The sequence below is a fragment of the Lemur catta genome, chromosome 15, assembly GCF_020740605.2.
Source record: "Lemur catta isolate mLemCat1 chromosome 15, mLemCat1.pri, whole genome shotgun sequence".
Taxonomy (NCBI): Eukaryota; Metazoa; Chordata; class Mammalia; order Primates; family Lemuridae; genus Lemur; species Lemur catta.
The window spans coordinates 36167663-36191634 of record NC_059142.1 but is presented as its reverse complement, the minus strand read 5'-3'; the positions used below and the strand labels follow the sequence as shown (position 1 = coordinate 36191634).

Sequence of the window (23972 nt, the reverse complement as noted above, 5' to 3'; positions counted from 1 at the left end):
GCCCGCCCGGCCCGGGCCGCCGCCGCGCCCGCGTGCGTGGCTTTCCCCGCCTCGCAGCCCCCTCCTCCTGCTCGCTCCCCCCTCTCCCCTCCCGCCCTCTGCGCCCTGCGCCCACACCCCGGCAATCCTTCCCCATTTCTCACCTTCCTCTCTCCTCCCCCGTCCTTCCCGTCCCTTAAAGCCCAGAACTCCGCACCCTCAGGTTGCCCCAGGACCTCATCCTGCTTTCTTTCTCCTCTCCAAACTGTGGCTTCGGTGTCCGCAAGCTGTCCTGGGCCAGCAGAAAACACAAGCAAAGCCCACTTTTGTCTCTTGACCTCTGGTAGGTACTATGGGGGCAAATATGTCAGGTCACCCTTTGGATCTTATGGACAGGGTCTAGCAGTGACAACAGATGAGGACAGTTCTGGGGACGGGTCCCTGGAGAAGAGGCTCTCCCATTCCCCTCACTACTTGGGGAAGGGGGCCATGGTCCTGGAGACTCCGTCCCCACCCCCCACCCCGTCCCCAGATGTCTCCCAAGACACACATACAGCACAACCTGAAGCAAGACAGATGCGCAGCGGCACAAATGCTCCGCCAATGGCATCAGGCTGTGCAACATGTTTTGGTTTCCTTGGTCTAAGTATATCAGAGGGCAAGCTCTCATTTCAGCATACTCTGGCCAGTGGGACAGTCACACTCTGGTGATACAGAGTTAATGGTACTTATGCATTTACCCATAACATGTGTGTGACTGAGCACGGTGGCTCACACCTGTAATCCCAGCACTTTGGGAGGCTAAGGCAGGAGGATGTTTGAGCCCAGGAGTTGGAGGCTGCAGTGAGCTATGATCACACCACTGCATTCCAGCCTGGGTGACAGAGCAAGACCTTGTCTCTGAAAAAAAAAAAAAAAAAAAAGAAAGAAAGAAAGAAAGAAAGAAAAGGAAATGGCTGTACTTTACATATAACACTTCCACATACTTTATGTAACACACACCTGTGAGGTAGCTATTATCACCCCCATTTTAAAGAAGGAGAGACTCAGAGTTTGTGTGACTTTGTCAAGACAGTACAGCTAATAAGCAGTTGAGCAGGGATGGATGGCTGCCGAATGGGGCTGTCCTCTGCTGAGAGTACTGAGCCTCCTTTTGCTCAAGCCTGGGCTTAACCATCATCACCAAAAGGCCCTCTGTGACAGCTGTTGTATCTGACTTGATAGGTCTCTCCTGTCACATTCTTTATCTCCCCACCCTACTTATTTCTTTCCTTGTACTTTTCTTTTCTTTTTTTGAGACAGAGTCTCACTCTGTTGCCCGGGCTAGAGTGAGTGCCATGGCGTCAGCCTAGCTCACAGCAACCTCAAACTCCTGGGCTTAAGCGATCCTTCTGCCTCAGCCTCCCGAGTAGCTGGGACTACAGGCATGCGCCACCACGCCCGGCTAATTTTTTCTATATATATTTTTAGCTGTCCAGATAATTTATTTCTATTTTTAGTAGAGACGGGGTCTCACTCTTGCTCAGGCTGGTCTCGAACTCCTGACCTTGAGCGATCCACCCGCCTCGGCCTCCCAGAGTGCTAGGATTACAGGCGTGAGCCACGACGCCCGGCCCCTTGTACTTTTCTCAGTCTCTAAATATCGTTGTTACTAATTTGTTTACAAATGTGTATGGTTCTCCCCACCAGACTCTGAGTGCTGTGAGAACGGAGATAATGTGCCTGTCTGTTCACTATGGAATTCCTGGTGCCTCCCACAGGGCCTGGCGCTGACAGGTACTTAATAAGCATTTGTTGAGTAAGTGAATGAATATATGAGTTCAGGATGAGGGAGATCATGTATAAATATTTATAGAATGCCTATTTTAAACAAATAATAATTAAAATGTACTTATCAATGAAACCACATTTTATGTGCTATACAAATATTTATTGAGTGCCTACTATGTGCTAGGTGCTTTTCTGGCTACTGAGATACAACAGTAGACAAAATGAAATCTCTTTTTTTTCATGGAACTTACAATCAAAGGTTTGTGTGCGTGCATGCACACATTTTTGTGCAAGACAGATAATACACAAATAAATGGGTAAAGTAGATATTATATGAGTTGGTGATAAGTGCTGCAAAGAAAAATAGAGCAGGAATGTGAGAGGTCAGGGAAAGGCAGGGTAGAATGCCATTTTCATTGGAATCCTCTGAGAAAGACTTCAAGAAGGTGACATTCGAACAAAGAGCTGAAGGAGGTGAGTGAGTGTGAGTGGCATGGACATCTCAGAGAACATGTACTGAACCTCTGTATGTGATGATTTTTTTTTTTTTTGAGACAGTCTTGCTCTGTTGCCCCAGGTAGAGTGCAGTGGTGTCATCATAACTCACTGCAACCTCAAACTCCTGGGCTCAAGCAATCCTCCTGCCTCAGCCTCCCAAGTAGCTGGGACTACAGGCATGGACCACCATGCCCAGCTAATTATTAAATTTTTTGTAGACATGGGGTCTCACTAAGTTGCCCAGGCTGGTATATGATGATTTAGAAGACACATGTGCACCTTCCTTGCAGGCTATCAGAGTTGTAATAGTGAACATAATCAATACTAGCTGCAGCCGGGCTCAGTGGCTCATGCCTGTAATCTTAGCACTCTGGGAGGCCAAGGTGGGCGGATCTTTTGAGCTCAGGAGTTCAAGACCAGCCTGAGCAAGAGCAAGACCCTGTCTCTACTAAAAACAATAGAAAGAAATTAGTTGGACAACTAAAAATATATAGAAAAAATTAGCTGGGCATAGTGGCACATGCCTGTAGTCCCAGCTACTCGGGAGGCTGAGGCAGGAGGATCGCTTGAGCCCAGGAGTTTGAGGTTGCTGTGAGCTAGGTTGACACCACGGCACTGTAGTCTGGACAACAGAGTGAGACTCTGTCTCAAAAACAAAAACAAACAAACAAAAAAACACTAGTTGGTAAAATAGGGAGAAAAAGGACCAGGTAGTTGGCATTTTATTTGTTTGTGTTCCAGGTCATCAGATGTTATGTCAGCGGTCATGCTGGCTGGGTATGTTATTTAAAAAAATATTCTAGACTGAGTGTAGTGGCTGACACCTGTACTCCTAGCACTCTGGGAGGCCAAGGCGGGACAATTGCTTGAGCTCAGGAGTTCAAGGTTAGCCTGAGCAAGAGCGAGACCCCCATCTCTGCAAAAAATAGAAAAATTAGCTGGGTATAGTGGCATTTGCCTGTAGTCCCAGCTACTCGGGAGGCTGAGGCAGGAGGATCCCTTGAGCCCAGGAGTTTGAAGTTGCAATGAGCTACAATGACCCCACTGCACTCTAGCCAGCAACAAAGTGAGACTCTGTCTCAAAAAAAAAAAAAATTGATTATTTTGATGCCTTAAAGTTTCTGTGAGCGAGTCCATTTTTAACTCTTATTTAGCCTCCAGAGGCATTTTGCAGCCTCTTTTTGGTATACAGTATGCACTATGGGAGAGAGCCAGTCTCTAGAAGAAAGGACAGAGGAAGACCTGGAAGATAGGGGACATAGGGAGCTGGTGTGGTTCCATGGGAGAGGTGAGGGAGGCGTTAGCTACACAGAGAGGGGACAGAGGGCACTGGAGAGGGACAGGGGGGCTGCGGATGAGAGAGGAGGCCAGGGAAGGAAGCTTAGGAACCATAAAGTTCTCAAAATCCCCACCTCCCCCACTGTAGTTGCCAATCTTATAATCACCAGGTCTCTATACATCTTAAGTGCAGTGGTGAATAAGTTAGCTCAGAGTCCTCAGGTTCTACTTTTCAAGGAAGAGATTCTCCCCAGTGATTCTTCCCCAAATTCCCTTAACAGAGAGCCCAGGACTCCTTTCCCTCCCTGACCTGCCCCGCAGCCTGAGGTGCACCTTTAACGGAGTTCTGTGTAAAAATGCAAGGTAAACATACCCAGTGTTGGGACAGAGTCTTCCACAGAACATGGCCCCCAAGAAGACTTTGCAGTTTAAGGCTGGCAGCATGTGAGAAGCGTGCAGTGCAGCAGAGGAGACCCTGCGATACAGCCTCCCCAGGATAAGGAAGCCAAAGCTGGGTTCAAAAAAAAAAAATGCAGGCTTCATGTTTCTCTACCCTCTGCTCCCTGGGGCGTGGGGGGTTGTGGTTGAGTGGGGAGGGGGCTGTGCACATCTCTGACCGGCTGGAGTCTGTGGAGTAGCTGGAATCGGAAATTGGTCCCTGCCTTTTGGAGTCCCAGGAGGCAGGTGATTCAAACTAGGTTCTCCTCTGGGCCTTGGTATATCTTGGAGGGGAGACCATTCTGTTTCCTCTGACTCACCCTCCTGCTTCCACATTTCTGTGCTGTCTGTCCTAGGATTTCAGCATCTGTTCTAGTGTGACAAGAAGAAACAGCTCCCTTGGGTACCAACCTCGCTCTATCCTTCCTGCTATAATGTCAAGAGGGGGAGGTGTGTGTGTGGAATATGAGGCGTGGATGTGTGTGCCGGTGGCATCCTCTAGGGAGAAAACTAAAGATTCCAGGTTCTGGCTGCAGGATGGCTTTCCATCAGACCGTCCTAAAGACAGCTCTAATTTCTGCAATGCCTTTGGCCTTTCTCCGTGATAAAGTTGTAGGGTGGGTGGAGAGAGGGTTGGCCAAGAAAGGGCCCCGCCCTCAGCTCTGCCCACATGCAGGGGGAGGGGGTGCTTTATACACGTGATCTGGTTTTTAAGATTGATGAATATGTATGTTGTTATCTCCACTTATCTCAGGATGGCCCAACTAGTGACAGAGCTGGAATTTTGAATCCAGCTGTTAGTCCAAAACACCTACTTTTCCCACCTCACAATGGCACCACCCTGATTGTGACATGTCACACTGAGAGATATACAAAGAAAATTACCCAACGTTTGGGACAACATGGCAAAACACAGGACAGTTGAACTCAGCTTCAAAAAATGTTACGCCAAGATATGAATGAACAGTGAGGCGTTTTCACTGTATAGGTCACGAAAGGGAGCATTTTAGGATTGAGAAAGCGCACATCCCAAATCAGGGATGATTCTAGTCTGCGCTCCTGATTACCATTTTTGCTCCGAGCTAGTGATTCTCTACTCTAGCTGCACATAAGAGTCACCTGAGGAGCTTTTACAAAATACTGATGCCCAAATCTGCTCTGGGTGACTCTGATTTAATTGGTCTGGGGTGGGACCTTGGCCCTGGTTTTTTTTTTTTTTTTTTTTTTACAGGCTCCTGGGGTGATTTTAATGTGCAGCCAGGGTTGAGAAGCAATCTTCTAAGACAGAGTGGTAGTGGTGCACAGGGAAGAGGCTGGCTTGCAGAAGGGCTTTACCTCTTTTGGTGGTTTAATGGTAACAAGCTTGCTAATGATGTTTACCATGTAAGAAAGGGGGCCAGATGTCCGGATTAGCAGGAAAACTAATTGATTTCCTTGCAAGACATGCTAACATTTAGCATTGACAGGATGTAATCCTAGAATCTCTCAGAAGGGCTGTAGGGATATCTCAGGCAGTCATCTAATCTATTCCCCTGGATTAGGTGGGGTTGGAGGGTGAGAAATACATAGATTGGCAACATTTAAAAACATTTTTAAAGAAGGAAAAATAATGGGCAACCAGAATGTCCAAAAGACTGCCTAAGGGCAGCGGTCCCCAACTTTTTTAGCACGAGGGAGCGGTTTCATGGAAGACAGTTTCTCCACGGACTACGGTGGGTGGGGGGAGGCGGAGCTCAGGCGGTGATGCAATGGGGAGCAGCTGTATTTGATAGCTCACTGCTCCCCTCCTGCTCTGCTGCCTTTCTCTCCCCGCCTCCCCCGTTCTTAAGTTTCATGGAAAGCACTTTTTCCACGGACTAGGGGGTTGGTGGGGTGGGGGTTTGGCAGAGCTCTGTGGCCTGGACCCTAACAGGCTGAGGACTGGGGGTTGGGGACCACAGCCTTAGGGGAAAAGACAATTCCCCGCTATTCCAGTAGAAATCTGAGTCCCAGCCTTTCTGCCCTCCCACAGCCCCTTCTCTGAGGGTTCCTGGCAGGTGTCATCCTCCAGGGATGACTGAAGGCTGGATGTGCCTGTTGGTGGCAGCAGCAGCTTTTCCTATAAGGGAAGCTGGGTGGGTCAATGCCAATATTCACGGAGAATGGGGATTTCGGTGTATATTTTCTGGTTAGCTGGCTGTTTTTATGACCCCCAAATCCCTGTGCATTAGAACTAACTCTCTTCCTGGCTTCCCACTGCCTTCTCTCCTCTCTTGCGCAGCCTGGAGTCACGGGGCAAGGCCCAGTTTGACTGATGGCTGCCAACCTCTCCTTTAGGGAATGAGCGCATGCGCTCACTTTTTCCAGTGGTCTCAGTCTAATTTAATGGATATACCGGGACTGATGACACATCAGCATGGGATCTTTTGCTTCTTGAGTAATTGTCCTATTAACAGCTGTCCCATGCTGGGCGAGGTGGCTCATGCCTGTAATCCTAGCACTCTGGGAGGCCGAGGCGGGAGGATCGCTTGAGCTCAGGAGTTCAAGACCAGCCTGAGCAAGAGTGAGACCCCCATCTCTACTAAAAATCGAAAAATTAGCTGGGTGTTGTGGCTCATGCCTGTAGTCCCAGCTACTCAGGAGGCTGAGGCAGGAGGATCACTTGAGCCCAGGAGTTTGAGGCTGCAGTGGGGTATGATGATGCCACTGTGCTCTACCCAGGGGGACAGAGTGAGATTCTGTCTCAAAAAAAAAAAAAAAAATTGAACCCCCCCTCTTCACTCTCCCCCTTAAAAAACAAAACAAAACAAAACCCACAGCTGTCCTAGGCAAAGGGGGGTGGGGGAGTGTCCCGGGAAGTAAGAAGGGTGGCTTCCTGGGTGAAGAAGGACACACCCTTGGTTTTACAAGGTTAATCAGCAGGTTCTGGGAAGGTCTGCACCTGCTCAGACTTGATCTGGAACTCTAGTCTTTCTGTCTCCGCCCCCTACCATGAAGTATCAGATATCTCGGTGCCCACACACTGCCAGGCCTGCTGTTGCAATTGCGACTGTCTTTATGTATTCTCCTCGGCCCTTGCAACTCTTTGTCTTTCCCTTTTTCTTCCTACCTTTGTAAAACTGCTAAGCAGGAAATTTTTCTAACTACCCTCTGGTTATTTTTTAACCCAATAGTACACTTCCTGATCCATCTCTCTCCCGTGTTATACTCAAATAATTATTATACATGTTTATATACTGAACCTAAAGTTCAGAGGCAAAAGAAAATGAACATGATAATGTGAGCAAAAACAAAAGATCACTACCCTCTTATCCCTTCCCTAACATGGGCCCCTCTTCTTGGCCCTGCCACTCCCTCCACACCCAGGACCCAGGGAAAGGAGAAGATGGTAGGGGAGCTATCCCAAGATACTCAGGAGTCATTAAAAAGTGACCAAATCAATTTAAGCTCTCAAAATAACATGACAGAACCATACCTCATCTCCCCAGCGTGGCCTCCCCACCTATAGCTGCAGTATTTCATTTCACTGTGTATGTATCTTTCTTGATTTCATATTAGCCTTTTATCCACTTTATTTTTTATCCTAGGCACCTGGTATGCAGCCCAAGACACTTGGAAAATGGACTTGCCTAAAACACTCAGTTTTGCTGGTGCTAAGGTTTCCTGACTCCCTATGAAGGATTATCCAGGTTTTGTTTGTTTTTACTGTGTCAGGACTTAAAATTGTTCTGTATTTGCTATGCCAAACAAATGACCACTCTTAGTATGCTATCTCTCCTACCTTCTCAACTAAACGCTATAACTTTAGTTGAGCCTTGATAGCTTTCAGTCCAATGGTTTTTAAATATTTCCTTCTCAACCCTCTTGATTTATTTTTAGAGTTAATAGTCACACCCACATTTCTCCTCCTTTCTTACCCAATAGCAGTATTTACCTTCATTGTCTCAGTAATTCAGGGGTTGAATTGTCTCTTATTTTCTTGGTACCATGGCATATCCTTCAAAACCACACCTCCTCAAAGGTGTGGTTAATGAATTTCTTTCAACAGGAACTTCTAATCACAGGCCTGTCTCCTTCAGTCCCCATTCAATTATTCAGTATTTGAGTGTCTAATAAATTCCATGGACTGTTCTAGGTTTTTGTCAACCGAAAAGAAGCCAAACTCTGTAAAATAATTTAAAGAGGTTTATTCTGAGCCAAATTTGAGGACCATGACCCAGAGCCACACCACGATGCCTTCAGCAAGTGGACTGGCTGTGGGTTGGGTTACAGTTTGGTTTTATACATTTCAGGGAGACAGGGATTACAGGTAAAGTCATAAATCAATACATACAAGGCATACATTGGTTTGGCCTGAAAAGGTGGGCCATCTCAAAGGGGGGGGGTTACAGGTTATAGGAGGATTTAAAGATTCTTTGACTTGTAATTGGTTAAAGACAGGAAGCTTTGTCTAAAGGTTTGGAATGTTTTAAGATAAGGAGGTGTGTTAATCAGAGAGGAGCCACCGGACTATTTGTTGTGTAAATTGAGGACCTGCAGGTTTGTCTTGCCTAGACTTAGGCCTGTTAATGAGTTACAAGGGATATCTCCAATGAGGGAGGAGGGCATGATAAAGTTTGTCTGACCTCCCTCCACAAGGTAGACAATTCAGTTTTAGGGTAGGTATCCCCTTGGCCAGGACGGGGTCCATTCAGTCAGCCGGTGGTGGGGAGCCTTAAGATTTTATTTTAGTTCACATTTTGAAGACACAATAGTTAATGCATGAAATGATAGTCCTTGTGGAGTGTGTATTCTAGTATTTACTGGGAAACAGATAGGAAAATGAATAAGTAAAACATGTTAACTGATTCAGTGTTTGAAATGGGTAAAGTAACTCAGAAGTTTTGTAAGAATTCAATGAGTGGGGCCGGGCATGGTGGCTCACACCTGTAATCCTAGCACTCTGGGAGGCTAAGATGGGAGGATTGTTTGAGCTCAGGAGTTCAAGACCACCCTGAGCAAGAGTGAGATCCCGTCTCTTCTGAAAAAATAGAAAAGAAATTAGCTGGACAACTAAAAATATATATAGAAAAAAAATTAGCTGGGCATGGTGGCACATGCCTGTAGTCTCAGCTACTTGGGAGGCTGAGGCAGTAGGATCACTTGAGTCCAGTAGTTTGAGGTTGCTGTGAGCTAGGCTGATGCCACGGCAGTCTAGCCTGGGTAACAGAGCGAGACTCTGTCTCAAAAAAAAAAATTCAATGAGTGGATGCTGGTGTATGTTTACATGTGGCAGAAGTACTTCATAGTCTGAACCACACCAGACTAAGCCTCCTAACTCTGCAAGCACATGATGGATTTGGTTATTTAGTAAGTTATCAGTTGGCCTTGTCCTTAGTCTACAAGGACCAATGACTCAACCAATAGACTATGGGCTCTTCCAAGGAGAGAACTTGAGTTGATACCTCTTTGTCCCACAGCTGGGAGCAACACAGTACAAACTCCAACTCAGGGATCCCCGAAATGTGGTCTTTGCACCACCTGCACTAGAATTACCCAAGCAGGCTGGGCTCAGTGGCTCAGGCCTGTAATCCTAGTATTTTTGGCGGCCAAGATTTGAGAATCGCTTGAGGCCAGGAGTTGAAGACCAGTGTGAGCAACATAACAAAACTTCACTCTACAAAAAACAGAAAAATTATCTGTGCTGGTGGCAGTGCGCCTACATTCCCAGCTACTCCCAGAGGCTGAGGCAGGAGGACTGCCTGAACCCAGGAGTTTGAGCAGTGAGCTGTGATGACTCCACTTAATTCTAGCCCAGGCAACAGAGCAGAACCCTGTCTCGAAAATAAATAAATACATAAATACACAAATAAATAAATAAATTACCCAGGCCGGGAGGTTATCAGGCCGCCATCCCATGGTTACTCAGTCAGACTCTCAGTGGGGCCTCAGAATTTGCAAGTTTAGCAAGCTCCCCAAGTGATGCTGGGGGTAACTTATATTTGACAGTCATACACGTTTCGGAAATATGGCTAGATGGGATTGGAGAGCTCTGGAAAGTCAGGAAAGTCGCTAAAAAAGCAAGACTAAGCACCGTGGAGGATTAGGCAAGGAGGGGCTCTTCGAGGTGTCTCTATCATAACAAAAATTGCTATTACATCGTCCCTCTCACACCACCCACGTTCCAACACCGTCGTGACAACCCACTCGCAGAGCTGTTTCCGCGATGAGACTTGCCCGGGCCACTAGGAGTAACCGTCCCTGACCGCCCGGATAGCTGCGCCAGGCCTGCACCAAGGGTAAATCGGAGTGTCGCTGCCAGCACCCAAGATGGCGGCACAAGAGTCGCAACCACGAGAAGCACATGCTCCGTGCCCCACCTCGGCCCCCTCGGGTCTCACTGGACTTTTGCAAGTCACTGTGGGAACCCTCCACGGGAGGATTACGCGCTGCGGCGGCGATACTGCCTCCCATTCCCTGCCCTAGGCCCTCATTCCCTAGGCGCGGAAGAACTGGAATAACCCAGGTATACTTTGCACCCTGCCTTGTAACACGCCCGCGAAAAACGTGCGGCGGAGGGGTCCAGTGGACACAAGGGCCTTCACCCTACTCATTGGCGGGCGCACGCCGCGGGGCGGGCCTCGATACCCATTGGACTGTGGCCCTTGTCAGTCCTGGAAGATCGAGCCGGGGAGGAGGAGGCACACTCAGCCATTGGGCCCTCTCTCCTGTCAATCAGAACGACTTCCGGCGACGGCCAGATTCTCGGCCAGCCCATTGGAGAAACTGGTCCTGGGGTGGCTTTGGCGGGCGGGCTTTCGAGTGCGGTGGAAGGAGGGGGCGGGGAGGGAAGCGGAGGCTGGGGAGCTCTAGGCCGGCCGGCGGTGGCGGCGGCGAGGCCGGGACCCGGGCTGAGGGCCTGCTGTGGCGGCAGCGGCGGACGCCAAGCTCAGCAGCGGGTACCGGGCATATTCCTTTTCCTGAAGGGGGGGCGCAGCCCCACGGGCCGAGGCTTATGGAGTGAGGGGCGGCGGGATTGTTCTGAGGGGCCCAACCCTGGGCCTGACAGGGAAAGGCCGCGCGCGGGGCCGAGAGGAAAGCCGGCTCGGGGTGAGCTGGACTGGGCAGGATTGAGGGCACGGGAAGGCGTGGTGTGAGGCGCGGGCTTAGGAGTGGGGTGGGGCCATAGGGACGGAGGGCGGGGTGGGGTTTGCTTGTAAGGGGGGGGGGGTCAGGGCTAGGGAAGTAGCACTTGTTCGCTTGCCGCCCCAGGAGGCTAGAAGCGGAGGCGCCGAGAGTGGGCATGGCGACTTGGTCCCAGCCGGACTCGGGTACCCGGGGAAGGGTGGGACCGTACCAAGGCCAGGGCCCTCTGGCCCTAAGTCGATTTTTAAGGGACTTTGTTTGGTTTCTCGAACTTAATTGGCCCTTGGGAGATTTTAGTGATAAATTGCGTGAGAACGGGAGAATAGGGTTAACGAGGAATTCTGGGTTGCAATTGTGTTTAACCAAATGAGGGTGTGTGCGCGTCTGTGTAGACGCCTTTAAGGGGGAGACCTTTGAACGAAGTTGGTAGACGGGTCACAACAGTGAAGATGGTTGGTTTATCAAATTAATGGAAGCTCAAAAGGAAAGACCAGAAACTGAAAGGCAGATCGGCCCCCTCCTCACTTGGCAGTCTGGGTTAAGAATTTGGCCATATCCTGCTGCTTTGGCTCAGAAGGTCATATGAATGAAAATAAAACCTGCCTTTGCAAACTCTGGAGGCAGTAGTCCTGCGAAGGCCCCCACCATCCCCCTCCTTCCCTCTCTTATAAAATTTTTTAAAAAATTTGTGATAGGAAAGGGAAATCAAAGTTAGGAAAAGAAAAGGCTTTATTCTTTTGTGTGAAGTGGTGGCCTGAACATTGTCCTTATGTCCTTTCACACCCATTAGTAATCTCTCCTTCCCCTTTCACACTGGGACAACTGTTGTAGGCAGTTTTCTCCAGAGAGATGGGAAACCGACTTTCCTTTAAGATGGGAAATGGGCTTCTCATGTTAAAAATAGAAGCTGGGTAATGGCCTGTATGGGGGGGAGGGTTGGTAAATCAAACCAGGTGTAAGATATTTTGGATGCCCTGGGCATTGTCTGCTTATCCAAAGCAAGCTGCCTTGTAGGGCATTGCAAATTTAATATCCAGTAACTGAGTTCCTGTGTGGTCCTTCCTTTTATAGTTGTTCTGTCTATAACAGGTTGTTTTGGTTGTTCTCTGAGAGCAAGTGATTTTTTTCTTCCTATAAAAGTGGCCTTTTAATGTGTTTTCTACCTTCTGTAAAGGTTTTCCTACCTGGAACATGGTGTCAGAAGTGTGGAATCTTATCCTGTTGCTCTGTGATTCCCATTTCAGGTTTCTCTGGAAACCCCCCTGGTAAGTGTGGAGGAGGCGGGACACTCTGACCCAAGACAAAAGGCCTGTAGCTTCAGCCAAAGAAAATAAACCTTAGGAGGGAGAAGGAAAAAAAAAATTCATCAGCTGTTCCTGAGAACAGCCTGCAGTGGAATCTACAGAGAGGACAACTAATGTGAGTGAGGAAGTAACTGTATGTGGACTGTGGAGACAGTAAGTCACGTGGGCCCCGAGGGCCTGGACTGGGTTAGGAACAGTTGTACTTTGAGAGGTGAAGTGTCGCCAAGGGGAAAGTGAATGTGGTCTGGAGAGTGGCCTTGGCTCCACGGGGTGTGCTTTCCTCTGGGGCCATCAGGGAGCTCAGCCCCTGTGTTCTGCCAGGGTGGGGTTCGAGGTTTGGCACTGAGGAGGGTAACCTGCTGGCTGGAGCCGGCAGAGCAGTGGCCTTGATTTGTCTTTTGGAAGATTTAAAAACCAAAAAGCATAAACATTCTGGTCCTTCAGCAATGCTTTCTCTGAAGAAATACTTAACGGAAGGACTTCTCCAGTTCACCATTCTGCTGAGTCTGATTGGGGTGCGGGTGGACGTGGATACTTACCTGACCTCACAGCTCCCCCCGCTCCGGGAGATCATCCTGGGGCCCAGTTCTGCCTATACGCAGACCCAGTTCCACAACCTGAGGAATACCTTGGATGGCTATGGTATCCACCCCAAGAGCATAGACCTGGACAATTACTTCACTGCCCGGCGGCTCCTCAGTCAGGTGAGGGCCCTGGACAGGTTCCAGGTGCCAACCACTGAGGTAAATGCCTGGCTGGTTCACCGGGACCCGGAGGGGTCTGTCTCTGGCACCCAGCCCAGCTCAGGCCTCACCCTTGAGAGCTCCAGTGGTCTCCAAGATGTGACAGGCCCAGACAACGGGGTGCGAGAAAGCGAAACGGAGCAGGGATTCAGTGAAGATTTGGAGGATTTGGGGGCTGTAGCCCCTCCAGTCAGTGGAGACTTAACCAAAGAGGTTAGTGGCCCTGGGGAGGGAGGGTGGGTGGTGTCTGGGGTGGAGGGTGGTGGGCTGGTCCTAAAGAACTGTGGTCAAACTGAGCCTTGTAAAGAGCCAGATAGGTTGTGGGGGGCGGGGGGTGTCTCAGGCACTGTTCCTAGATAGGAATGGGCTGAATTGTCTGAGTTTAGGGTTGGGGGCTGGGAGCATCTCCCTGTGTTGAACCATTGACCCACCTCTAAATGTACTGTCAGGGCAGTGGGAGGTTCCTAGCACATGCCAGGGTGTTTACTGCTTGGATTTCAACATGACTGCTGGAGGCCTGGGGTGGGGGAGGGAGTCGTGTTGTGACGGGTTTGGATGCGGTGTATATCTGTTGCTAAGACACAAATGTTTTGTGGACTCTTGCCTTGTACCTCCCACCACATCAAAACACATACATACCTTGAAGTTCTTCTTTGTGGTCAGGCCTGTTATTGTGATAAGGTTCTGATAATTCAGCTCTCCTGGGCCTGAGCCAGAGAGTAGATTTGGATAGTTACTCTTGGCCAGGAGAGGGCCAAGGCTTCCATTCTTTGCTGAAGGCCAATGCAGGGAGTAGGGAAGAGAGGGCCGGGAGCTAGAAGGGAAACTGTATTCTGCTGCCCAAGTCAGCTTGCTTTGAGCTGTCAGAGAGATATTTAGCTCCTGTGATGCGGCTGACATACTGTTCTGGGCAGAAAGTGATGCACTTCTTTGCCTTGAACTATGCAAATGGCTGATAAAACTGCTTTGAGCTCTGGGTCTGTCTGGCTCTGGCTTGCCACACAGTCTTAAAGAGCTGGAGAAAAGGCCCACTGCACTCCTCTGGCCATTAGGGAAGGAGAAGGCTGGATTGCGCTGGGAAGGGTTTTCTGAGATGTGGGGATATAGAGGGATGTGAGGTTTTGTAGATGCCACAGAATTTGGCTCTTTCTGCCCACCAGATCAGACACGTTTTGCCTCCCTCCCTGCGTTGGAACCTGTTTCCTGAGCTCAGTTCTCTGAATGTGACTGTCAAAGATATGGCTTGTTACAGGCCAGTGGTCCTCAACTGGGGATGATTTTGCCCCCCAGGGGACAGGTGGCATATCTTGAGAAAGTTTTGGTTGTTGGACCTCGAGGGGGGCGTAGGGGGGGCGGTAATACTGATGTCCAATGGGTAGAGGCCAGGGATACTGCTTAACATCCTAAACAATCTGGGACAACCCCAAACAACAGATTTTCATCTGACCACACTTGTCAGTAGTGCAGAGGTTGAGAAACCCTGCTCTATGCTGGGCTGGCTCATACTGGATCTACTTTAAGAGGGACTAGGACTATCTGAGCATGAGAGCCAGGAACACTTCTTATGTTTCAGGGACTCTTGTCTTAGCTTCTTGCTGGGCCACTTGGAACTTCACCTCTCTTCTGCATCCCCTTCCTCTTTCTCTCAGTGGGCTGTGGTCTTGGCACAGTGTCCTGAAGAGGTGTGCCTCCCAGCCTCTGCTTCCATGTTCCTGCCCCAGGGTAGCTCCTTCAGGGCTGGGGGAACTGGGTTTGCTCCTGGGAACTCTGGAGCAAATGGAGGGGTAGCTCCATTTCTGTTCCTGCCAGGTGCTCTCCTGGGATGGGATGGGATGTTTTGGTTATAATTGAATGGTGGGGCGGGATGGATTGGGACTTTGACCCTGCCTTCTTCTGTTTCTGGGCCCTCATGAAGGTTGTGCTTTCCCTGACCTCTGACCTTCACTGCTCTTTGGGAGGTGGGGTGGGTCAGCATTAGGGGCCCAGGCTGGGCATGGGGGAAGGGAGGATTGTTATGTGTCTAGAACATTTCCTCAGCAACTCCGGGATAAAAATACCCAGGTCCAGAGCATGTGACAGGCACTGCTGGAGCCGGTATTATCCCTGGGGTGGTGGTGCTCCCCGCTGCCAGGCCCGTCCGATGGACAGCCATAGGCGAGGCCCTTGTCAGGGATAGGATTCCCCTCGAGGATGGCACTCTGCCCAGAGCAGGGGGGTGGCCTGTTTACAGCTCTTTCCAGGCTCGGAGCAGGCTGTGACCAGAGAGAACATACTGTCTCTCTGACCTGACCTTAGGCTCCAGGGGAGCAGTAGTGAGGAGGGAGCTAAATTTCCCCTTGAGAAGCCAGTCCAGGGAGTCTGAATTGTGATACTTACTGATGCTGTTGGGACCTTCTTTCCTACTTGGAGAGATGTGGGCCAGGGGTCAGGCAGAGAATACTCTTGAACCAAGCTGGGGTGAAAAGGAGAGTAAGGGGCATGTTTGTGGCCACGACATTGCGGAGCACCTGTCTCCCGAAGTGCAGGGCTTCATGGTTGTATCTTCTCTTGTTTGGGACTAGGCCTGGTCTCTGTGACATTGCTGCACATGTGCAAAAATGGCTTTCCCATTTTCGCTAGTCTGGCCCGTTTTAGGGTGACAGAACCCCTAGTTCATGGTGGGCCTGGGCATCTTGGGTTCCTGCGCAGCCTGGCCTGTAGTCCCTGGCCTTGAGGACTGGCCACAGCCTTCCTTTGAAACGAGAAAACTTCCACTTCCAGCAGAGAATTTAGATTCCCGGAGAAGCTGCAGGAGGAGTGTCTGCCCAGTCCTGAGTGGGCTGGATGAGCAAGATGCGACAGGAGGGAGGAGAGTGGCACCCCTTCCCCCAGGGCGCTCTTACTGCGCCACCCCAGCTGACTGACTGGGCTGGGTGGGGCTGCCCGCCCCTGGGTGCATCTCCTCAAGGAGACGGAGGCGGCCCAGGGATGGGCTGGTTCCTTGCGGCAGCTTCTCCAGCTGCCCTGGTGCAGAGATTGGCTCCCGTCTGCAGCTAGGTAACAGGCGGTGGGAGGGGATTGGCTCCTTCCGCATCTCCAGCGGAGACTTGGGGGAGGAGATTGGCTCTCGGCGCAGCCTAGGTAACGACAGTGGGAGGGGATTGGCTCTTTCCGCAGCCCAGCTGCTGACCTGGGGGAGGGGATTGGCTCTCTGCAGCCTCAGCAGTGACCTGCGGGGTGGGAGGGGGAGGGGATTGGCTCCTTGCTGCAGCCTAGGTAACAAGTTTGGGGGGCGTGGGGAGGGGGGGAGAGGGAGGAGCGGGAGGATAGGCCCAGGAGGGAGCTTGCTTTCCTCTGCAGCTTGAGCACGGAGCATGGGGTGGGAGTCCCATCTCACTGCAGCCTCTGCGGTGAGCTCAGGGTGGGGGCTGCTGGGCGCCTGAGTGGAACTGGGGTTGTGAGGTGGGAGGGGGCTGCTCAAGGATGGAGGAAGGGGGCTGGGCTGGGCCGCCCAGGCAGCAGCACGGGCGGGGCACCCTCCTCGGGCCCCTTGGAGCTAGCAAGGGGCCACCCTTCCAGCCTGGTGTGCTCCCTGCAAGCCACAAGCTCCTTGCAGCCCCCTGTCCGGCTTCCCGGCACCGGCTGCCCTGGGGCTCATCTCGCAGACCATGACCCGCCTGGACCGCAGCTCTCACAGTGGTGGGGGCCATGCCAAAGGCAGCCGGCCCCTTAACTCTTTGCTGGCTGGTCACCAGGTGGCCCAGCCCCCTTCTGCTCCTGGGTCCAGGGCTTCTGTTCAGGTTGGTGTATGTGGGGAGACTAAAGGGAGTGGTACGTCTGGGAGGTCTTAGGATCGGGAGGGTTATGGTGGGAAAGGGATACCTGCTTAGGGCCAGGAAGGCGGGTCTGATCTAAGGGTATCGCTTTCTGGAAAGTGTTTGCTTTTTAAACCTGAATGGAAGGCAACACTTTAGGGTTTCTTCAGACTTGTAGGGAGGGCTCAGCCACAGGGGGCGGCATGTATAGGAAGCCCAAATGGCTCTATTTATTGGGGTTCTATGCTGGTGGCAATGGGGTGGCAGTTGGTGCAGGAATGTTCAGGAGCTACCAGGGTAGAGCAGGAGGGAGGCATTTTGGTGCTCAGGGTGGCAGTCATAGCTGAGCAGTGATGGGGGTTGTGTCCTTGAGTATGCTGGCTGATGGGGAATTGGTGAGTCCTGGGGTGTGGTAAGGAAGGGACACAGTGGGGCTGGCCTGGGCAGGGGTGGGATGCCCAGTGGGGTCACCTGACTGCCTGAGGCTCCCCTGGGGTGGAGGCAGCTTGCGAGGATCAGCTGAGAGTGGGAATTCTGGCAGGGGTGGATCTTGAGGTGAACCTGGACTTTGGGAGTTGTGTACGGTCAGCCTTACTCCTGCTGTCAGCTGGGGAAGGGGGAATGGCTGTAGCAAGGGCTGTAGAGCATGTCGTTGTCATTGGTTGCATCAGGTGGTTGGAAATGCAGGGATTTTCCTCTCCAGCCCACCCCACCCCACCCCTTTATGCAAATGAAATGGCACCACAGGCTGATGCAAGCCTGGCCACTGCTAAGCAATTCTGCATGACAGATCGCCTTTGCCTTACCTGGCCAGCTTCCTACAAACCAAGTTTTAAGGGGTTCCCATTCCCAGAATGAGAAGTGTCTCCTGATTTCCCCCCTTCTTATGTAGGAGTGAGGCAGCCCTGCCTTGTGGCCTGGGTGTGTCTCTAGTGTGGATCACAAGCCTTTAGACCTTTGTGGTGGTAGCCATGCTAATGGTTTTCGCTAGTGGCTCTTTTTGGGGGAAGGGGTAGTGTCTGGAAATGGATGAATGGAGGCTTGCTGGTGCAGAAGGGCAGGGGGTAAAGGCTGGCAGAGTGCAGGGCTGGGAGGGGCATCACCCAGGACTAACTGGAGTGACACTAGGAGGGACCTCAGAGGGGCAGGATAGGGAGGGGCCTGGGGACCCAAAAGCTAAAGTCATGGTGATCTGTCTTTCAGGACATAGATCTGATTGACATCCTTTGGCGACAGGATATTGACCTGGGGGCTGGGCGTGAGGTTTTTGACTATAGTCAGCGCCAAAAGGAGCAGGATGTGGATAAGGAGCTGCAAGATGGAGGCGAGCAGGACACCTGGGCCGGTGAGGGAGCCGAAGCTCTGGCACGAAACCTGCTAGTGGATGGAGAGACCGGGGAGAGCTTCCCTGCACAGGTACTGCCACCTCTGCCTGCTGGGCTCTTTTCTCCTTCCTGTTCCCTGAAACTCACAAACCAGGCTTCAGTTTTTCAGAAACTTCCCTTAGAAAAGGCAGGTTGTGTCTACAGGGGAGTGGATTTGAATTTCTGTTTTGGGTTCTATTGGGTTGGGGTCTATAAGTCATGGTGGCTGAGCTGAGGAGTGGAGAGTGGACAAGCAGCAAGCACAGAGGGTCTTGGCAACAGACAACGCAGAGCGGGGAAGCATCTAGCATCTTTCTCCTAGCTTCAGGACTCTTCCACTCTCCTTTCTGTTGTCTCTGGGAGTTTGGGATTAGGGGAATGGGAGGGAGACTGCAGACCTGCAGCCATGCTGGGGAAGAGGCTTCAGCCCCAGGCACCCAAGGCCCAGGTCAGTCAGACTTACGGTTGCTATTGCCACAGGTGCCTGGTGGGGAGGACCAGACGGCCCTGTCCCTGGAAGAGTGCCTTAGGCTGCTGGAGGCCACCTGCCCCTTTGGGGAGAATGCTGAGGTGAGCAGGACTCCAGAGAGAGACCACCAAGTGAGCAGGGCAGCCTGCACCTGGTGTGTCCCTCCAAGGCTGAGGGGCCGGCCAGCTCTTGGTTCTGGCCTTGTCCTGGCTGCTGGGGGTAAATGCAGAGGAAGGAAGAAACAGAAGCAGACTCTAGGTGGCAGTCTCTGGGAGGAAAGCACAAGGTGGTCTTTCCTTCTCCCCGTTAAAGCCTCTGTGTTTTGCCCTAGTTTCCAGCAGACATTTCCAGCATAACAGAAGCAGTGCCTAGTGAGAGTGAGCCCCCAGTTCTTCAAAACAACCTCTTGTCTCCTCTCCTGACGGGGACAGAGTCACCATTTGATTTGGAACAGCAGTGGCAAGATCTCATGTCCATCATGGAAATGCAGGTAGGACAGGGCACAAACCTATCGGATTTTGCATACGGTATCTTAGCACTCAGTTGCTTTTCTTTCTCTGGGGCGAGAAAGGAGTAATACTTTCTCTGTCTGAGCCATAGGAAGGTGGGGACACTGAGAAGATGTCTCCTTGGGGCAGTGGGGAGTGGAGTCAGGAATGGGGTTTGGGTTAAATAAAGCCCAGGACTGAGCCTTCCAAAGTAGGGCCTGTCTCCTAGGCGTACCTTCTTCCTTTCCTTCAGGCAGATAGTCACGAGGCTGGGTGCTTCCATGGTTCCAAGTTAATGATACCTGACACTCACATAGTGCTTTACAGCTTTCGTCGTCTCACTTGGCCCTCACAATCATCTGATTAGCCCTTTATTATTGCAAAGGTGAGGAAATTGAAGCTCAGAGAGGTTAAACGATGTGCCCATGGTCACGCAGCAAGTGGTGTGGCTAGGTTTTGCAATAACGAGATAGTGTTAGTGTTTTCTTCCTCTCCCTCCAAGATAGGGGAGTCTGGCCAGACATGACCAAGAGCTGGTCAGTCCTGCATTGGGGTGGAGCCCACACGAAGGAACCCATCTCTGCCAGGCCTGATGGACCAAGCAGGGCCAGGAGGTGACACTGTGGGCTTTGGTTTCCATCTGTTGCCTTTATACCCGTGCAGCTGTCTGTGCCTCTGTTGGGTCCCTGCAGTGTGTGAGCACCAGGGCAGGGGTCTGCTCCTAGTGAAGAGTGGTGTTCTTCTCCCCTCCCAGGCCATGGAAGTGAATACGTCAGCAAGTGAAATCCTTTACAATGCCCCTCCTGGAGACCCACTGAGCACCAACTACAGCCTTGCCCCCAACACCCCCATCAATCAGAATGTCAGCCTGCATCAGGCATCTCTGGGGGGCTGCAGCCAGGACTTCTCACTCTTCAGCCCTGAGGTGGAAAGCCTGCCTGTGGCTGGCAGCTCCACACTGCTCCCACTGGTCCCCAGCAATTCCACCAGCCTCAATTCCACCTTTGGCTCCACCAACCTGGCAGGATTCTTCTTTCCACCCCAGCTCAACGGCACAGCCAATGACACAGCAGGCCCCGAGCTGCCTGACCCGCTGGGGGGTCTGTTAGACGAAGCCATGCTGGATGAGATCAGCCTAATGGACCTGGCCATTGAAGAAGGCTTTAATCCTGTGCAGGCCTCCCAGCTCGAGGAGGAGTTTGACTCTGACTCAGGCCTCTCATTGGACTCCAGCCATAGCCCTTCCTCCCTGAGCAGCTCTGAAGGCAGCTCTTCTTCCTCTTCCTCCTCTTCCTCCTCCTCTTCCTCCGCGTCTTCCTCTGCGTCTTCCTCCTTTTCCGAGGAAGGTGCCGTTGGCTACAGCTCTGACTCTGAGACCTTGGATCTGGAAGAGGCCGAGGGTGCTGTGGGCTACCAGCCTGAGTATTCCAAGTTCTGCCGCATGAGCTACCAGGATCCGTCGCAGCTCTCCTGCCTGCCCTACTTGGAGCACGTGGGCCACAACCACACGTACAACATGGCGCCCAGCGCGCTCGACTCCGCCGACCTGCCGCCACCCAGCGCCCTCAAGAAGGGCAGCAAGGAGAAGCAGGCCGACTTCCTGGACAAGCAGATGAGCCGGGATGAGCACCGAGCCCGAGCCATGAAGATCCCCTTCACCAATGACAAAATCATCAACCTGCCTGTGGAGGAGTTCAATGAGCTGCTGTCCAAATACCAGCTGAGCGAGGCCCAGCTGAGCCTCATCCGGGACATCCGGCGCCGGGGCAAGAACAAGATGGCGGCGCAGAACTGCCGCAAGCGCAAGCTGGACACCATCCTGAACCTGGAGCGCGACGTGGAAGACCTGCAGCGCGATAAGGCCCGGCTGCTGCGGGAGAAGGTGGAGTTCCTGCGGTCCCTGCGGCAGATGAAGCAGAAGGTCCAGAGCCTGTACCAGGAGGTGTTTGGGCGGCTGCGGGATGAGAACGGGCGACCCTACTCGCCCAGTCAGTATGCGCTCCAGTACGCTGGGGATGGCAGTGTCCTCCTTATCCCCCGCACGATGGCCGACCAACAGGCCCGGCGGCAGGAGAGGAAGCCAAAGGACCGGAGAAAGTGAGCCTGGGGAGGAAGGGGGGTTGACGTTCACCAAGACCGAAACTGGAGAAGGGCTGGGCCTGGACCTGGACCTACAGTGGGGACATTAATGCCTTCTTATCCACTATCTTCTCAGATGGGATGACTGCGGGTCAGTGTACAGGAAGAGGCGGGCGCAGGCGCTGTCTGGCTCGACTCCCCCACTGGGGTGGGGTGGAAAGGGCCAGCCCATTTGGGTGGACAGGGTCCTCACCCTACCCCTTTCCTGTGAGGCAAGGGTGGTGCCAGCATTGCTGGAGGTGGAAAAGCTGTGCAGAGCGAAGGCCCACAAAGGGGAAGGGGGGACCTGTGAGAGGAGAGGAAAGTAGGAGAAAGTCTCATTCCAGGAAGGAAGGAAAGACAGAAGGAAGGAAATCCCCAAAAAAATCAAAGCGGGAAGAAAACCAAAGGGAAGGTTAAAGTTGGCTTTGGCCAGGATTCCAGGCAGCAGGTTTGAATGACTCGGGTGGGCCTAGGTTACTGGTGTGATAAACCCCATTTCACCCCAGGGGGGTACACAGACACAGGGTGGGTTCGGGGAGGGGCTTGTTAACTTTCTGCTCCTTGCACTTTGGCATCCCTGAAGGGGAGCTCTTGGATATTGTCGCCTGTAATGTTTCAATCTAATGGGAACCACTGGTACTCGGCACTGGCTTGGAGGTTTAGGGTCAAAGGATAGAGTGTACAGGAAGTGGTCACGAGGCCCCATGTTGCAGCGGCCCCAACACTACGCATGTCACTGCCTTGCCACTGCCATCTCCCTCCATGCTCCAGCCACCCCTGAGCTGAGGCTCCCACTGTCTCCATCAGAGCCTGCATGTGAATGCTGTACTCTTCCTGTCATCCCGTGTCCGTGTCCCATCCAGCACCTCTCACCCTCTCGGCTGCCTGTAGCTCTGATGTAGCTGGGTGTGGTGCTGGCAGTGCTCCGGGTACTGGGCCTGTGGCCTTCCTCCTCTGGGAGCTTCCGTGAGGCAGGGGGATGGGATGGAGGGAGAAGCCAGTGCACCACCCTCCAGGCAGTATTCAGCACAACACTAGGGAGTGACCCTTCCCTCAGGCCTCTGCCTACCAACAACTGGGCTTGTAACTGGGAAAACACAAAAACTACAAAACCCAGCAACTACAAAAAATCTAGTCCTCTTAGAATTTCTTGCGCTTTGATTTTTTTAGGGCTTGTGCCCTGTTTCACTTATAGGGTCTAGAATGCTTGTGTTGAGTAAAAAAGGAGATGCCCCAATATTCAAAGCTGCTAAATGTTCTCTTTGCCATAAAGACTCCGTGTAACTGTGTGAACACTTGGGATTTTTCTCCTCTGTCCTGAGGTCTCTGTCTGCTTTCTTTTTTGGGTTTCTTTCTAGGAGAATGGGAGGTGCATGTAAATGGGGGCTGAGGGCACCCCCCCCCCCAAGCTCTGGGCCGCAGGCAGCTTCTCCACAGCCCCAGCTTAGCACAGGTTCCTGGAGGACTGCCTGGGGGAGGCAGAGATGGGGAGCCAAAGTGGCCAGATGGTTTTAGGACCACAGTGTCTTTATTTTTAACTACCACTGCTGCCCCCAGCTCTGCCAGGCTCTGAAGTACTGCCCCAGACTAGCAGGAGTGACTTGGGGGAGAAAAGCACTGATTCCTCTCTGCGTGGGGGGGAAGAGGGTTCCTAACTGAACAGTAGGGATAGAAGGTGTGAGCCTGGGAGTGCTTTTATAAATTATTTTCCTTGTAGATTTTATTTTTAATTTATCTCTGTGACCTGCCAGGGAGAGGAGAGAAAAAGAGAGATGCTGTTGAGCACATGACAAAATAAAATAAAATAAAATGGATGATTCATTCTCAAGTGCAATTTTTCCCCACTTTGAATTTAAATTGAGAGTAAAGGAAACAGGCCCCATGGGGGGGAAACTGGCCGTTGTGTGGCTGAGGCAGAGCACACATGGGAAGGTGGGTGGAGAGCTGGAGAGGCTGACAATGGGGAATTTAAAAAGAAGTCTTAAATGCTGTATTGAACCTTCCAGGCAGGTGTTATGTACTTTACAGGGTCGCCAACTGAATCCTCTCAGAGGAAGGATCCAGACCTCTTTTGGTCTCCCACCTTTCACAGCGTTAGGCTGGGTGGAGGTGTCATCTGGCCCAGCTCCTTACCTGTTCACCTGCTACAAACCATTTTTAAGCTTGACTGTGCTGTTATTTCTCTAGTGGCTCCACCTGCCAAAGGGGTGCAGAGCATTGGAGTGTAGTCATGCTGCTGAAAACCTGAGAAGTCAATGGAGCTAACACGTGGCAAGCACTACAGCATAACCACAAGCAGGACCACAGAACAAGGGAAGCAGGAAGCCAGGCCCAGGGCTTAAGACATTGGAAAACCTCCCCAGCTAAGGTGACTAGAATCTGTTCTCAAAAAATCTGCTCTAATACCCAGAGACTGGACTGGAAAGCTGTTAATGCCTTACGGTTGGTTCCTTGGGGAACTCCCACGTGCCCAGCTCGGGACGGGTGCTTCGTAAATGCCTGAGGAATGAACGCTCACTTGGCAGTCTTAGGTGAGTTTACTGGACAAGGTGTAGAAGTTGTGATCCTCATAATGGAACCTGTGATCTTGACCTCTCCTGGGTGCCACTCTGTAACCTGGCT

At 51.8% G+C, this 23972-nt stretch overlaps 1 protein-coding gene and 1 long non-coding RNA gene across 6 annotated transcripts; both read left to right on the top strand.

Moving 5' to 3' along the window:
* The first annotated feature begins 112 nt into the window (after positions 1-112).
* Positions 113-7750, top strand: LOC123620776. Of its 2 annotated transcripts, XR_006728943.1 has the most exons (4): positions 113-322; positions 1669-1755; positions 3807-3888; positions 7530-7750. It is a non-coding gene; the product is annotated as an uncharacterized LOC123620776 (long non-coding RNA). The 2 variants fall into 2 exon arrangements; XR_006728944.1 differs by lacking the exon at positions 3807-3888.
* A 3018-nt stretch (positions 7751-10768) lies between these two features.
* On the top strand, positions 10769-23175 carry NFE2L1 (NFE2 like bZIP transcription factor 1). 4 transcript variants are annotated; one of them, XM_045526290.1, is made up of 6 exons: positions 10769-10880; positions 12312-13327; positions 18112-18324; positions 18753-18842; positions 19073-19231; positions 19984-23175. In XM_045526290.1, the coding sequence occupies exons 2-6, from the start codon at positions 12818-12820 to the stop codon at positions 21328-21330; spliced, it is 2319 nt and encodes a 772-aa protein (XP_045382246.1). In that variant the 5' UTR covers positions 10769-10880; positions 12312-12817; the 3' UTR covers positions 21331-23175. The 4 variants fall into 4 exon arrangements, with proteins under 4 accessions (XP_045382246.1, XP_045382249.1, XP_045382248.1 ...); XM_045526292.1 differs by lacking the exon at positions 10769-10880 and adding an exon at positions 10934-11031; XM_045526291.1 differs by lacking the exon at positions 10769-10880 and adding an exon at positions 11064-11252.
* The last annotated feature ends 797 nt before the right edge of the window (positions 23176-23972 follow it).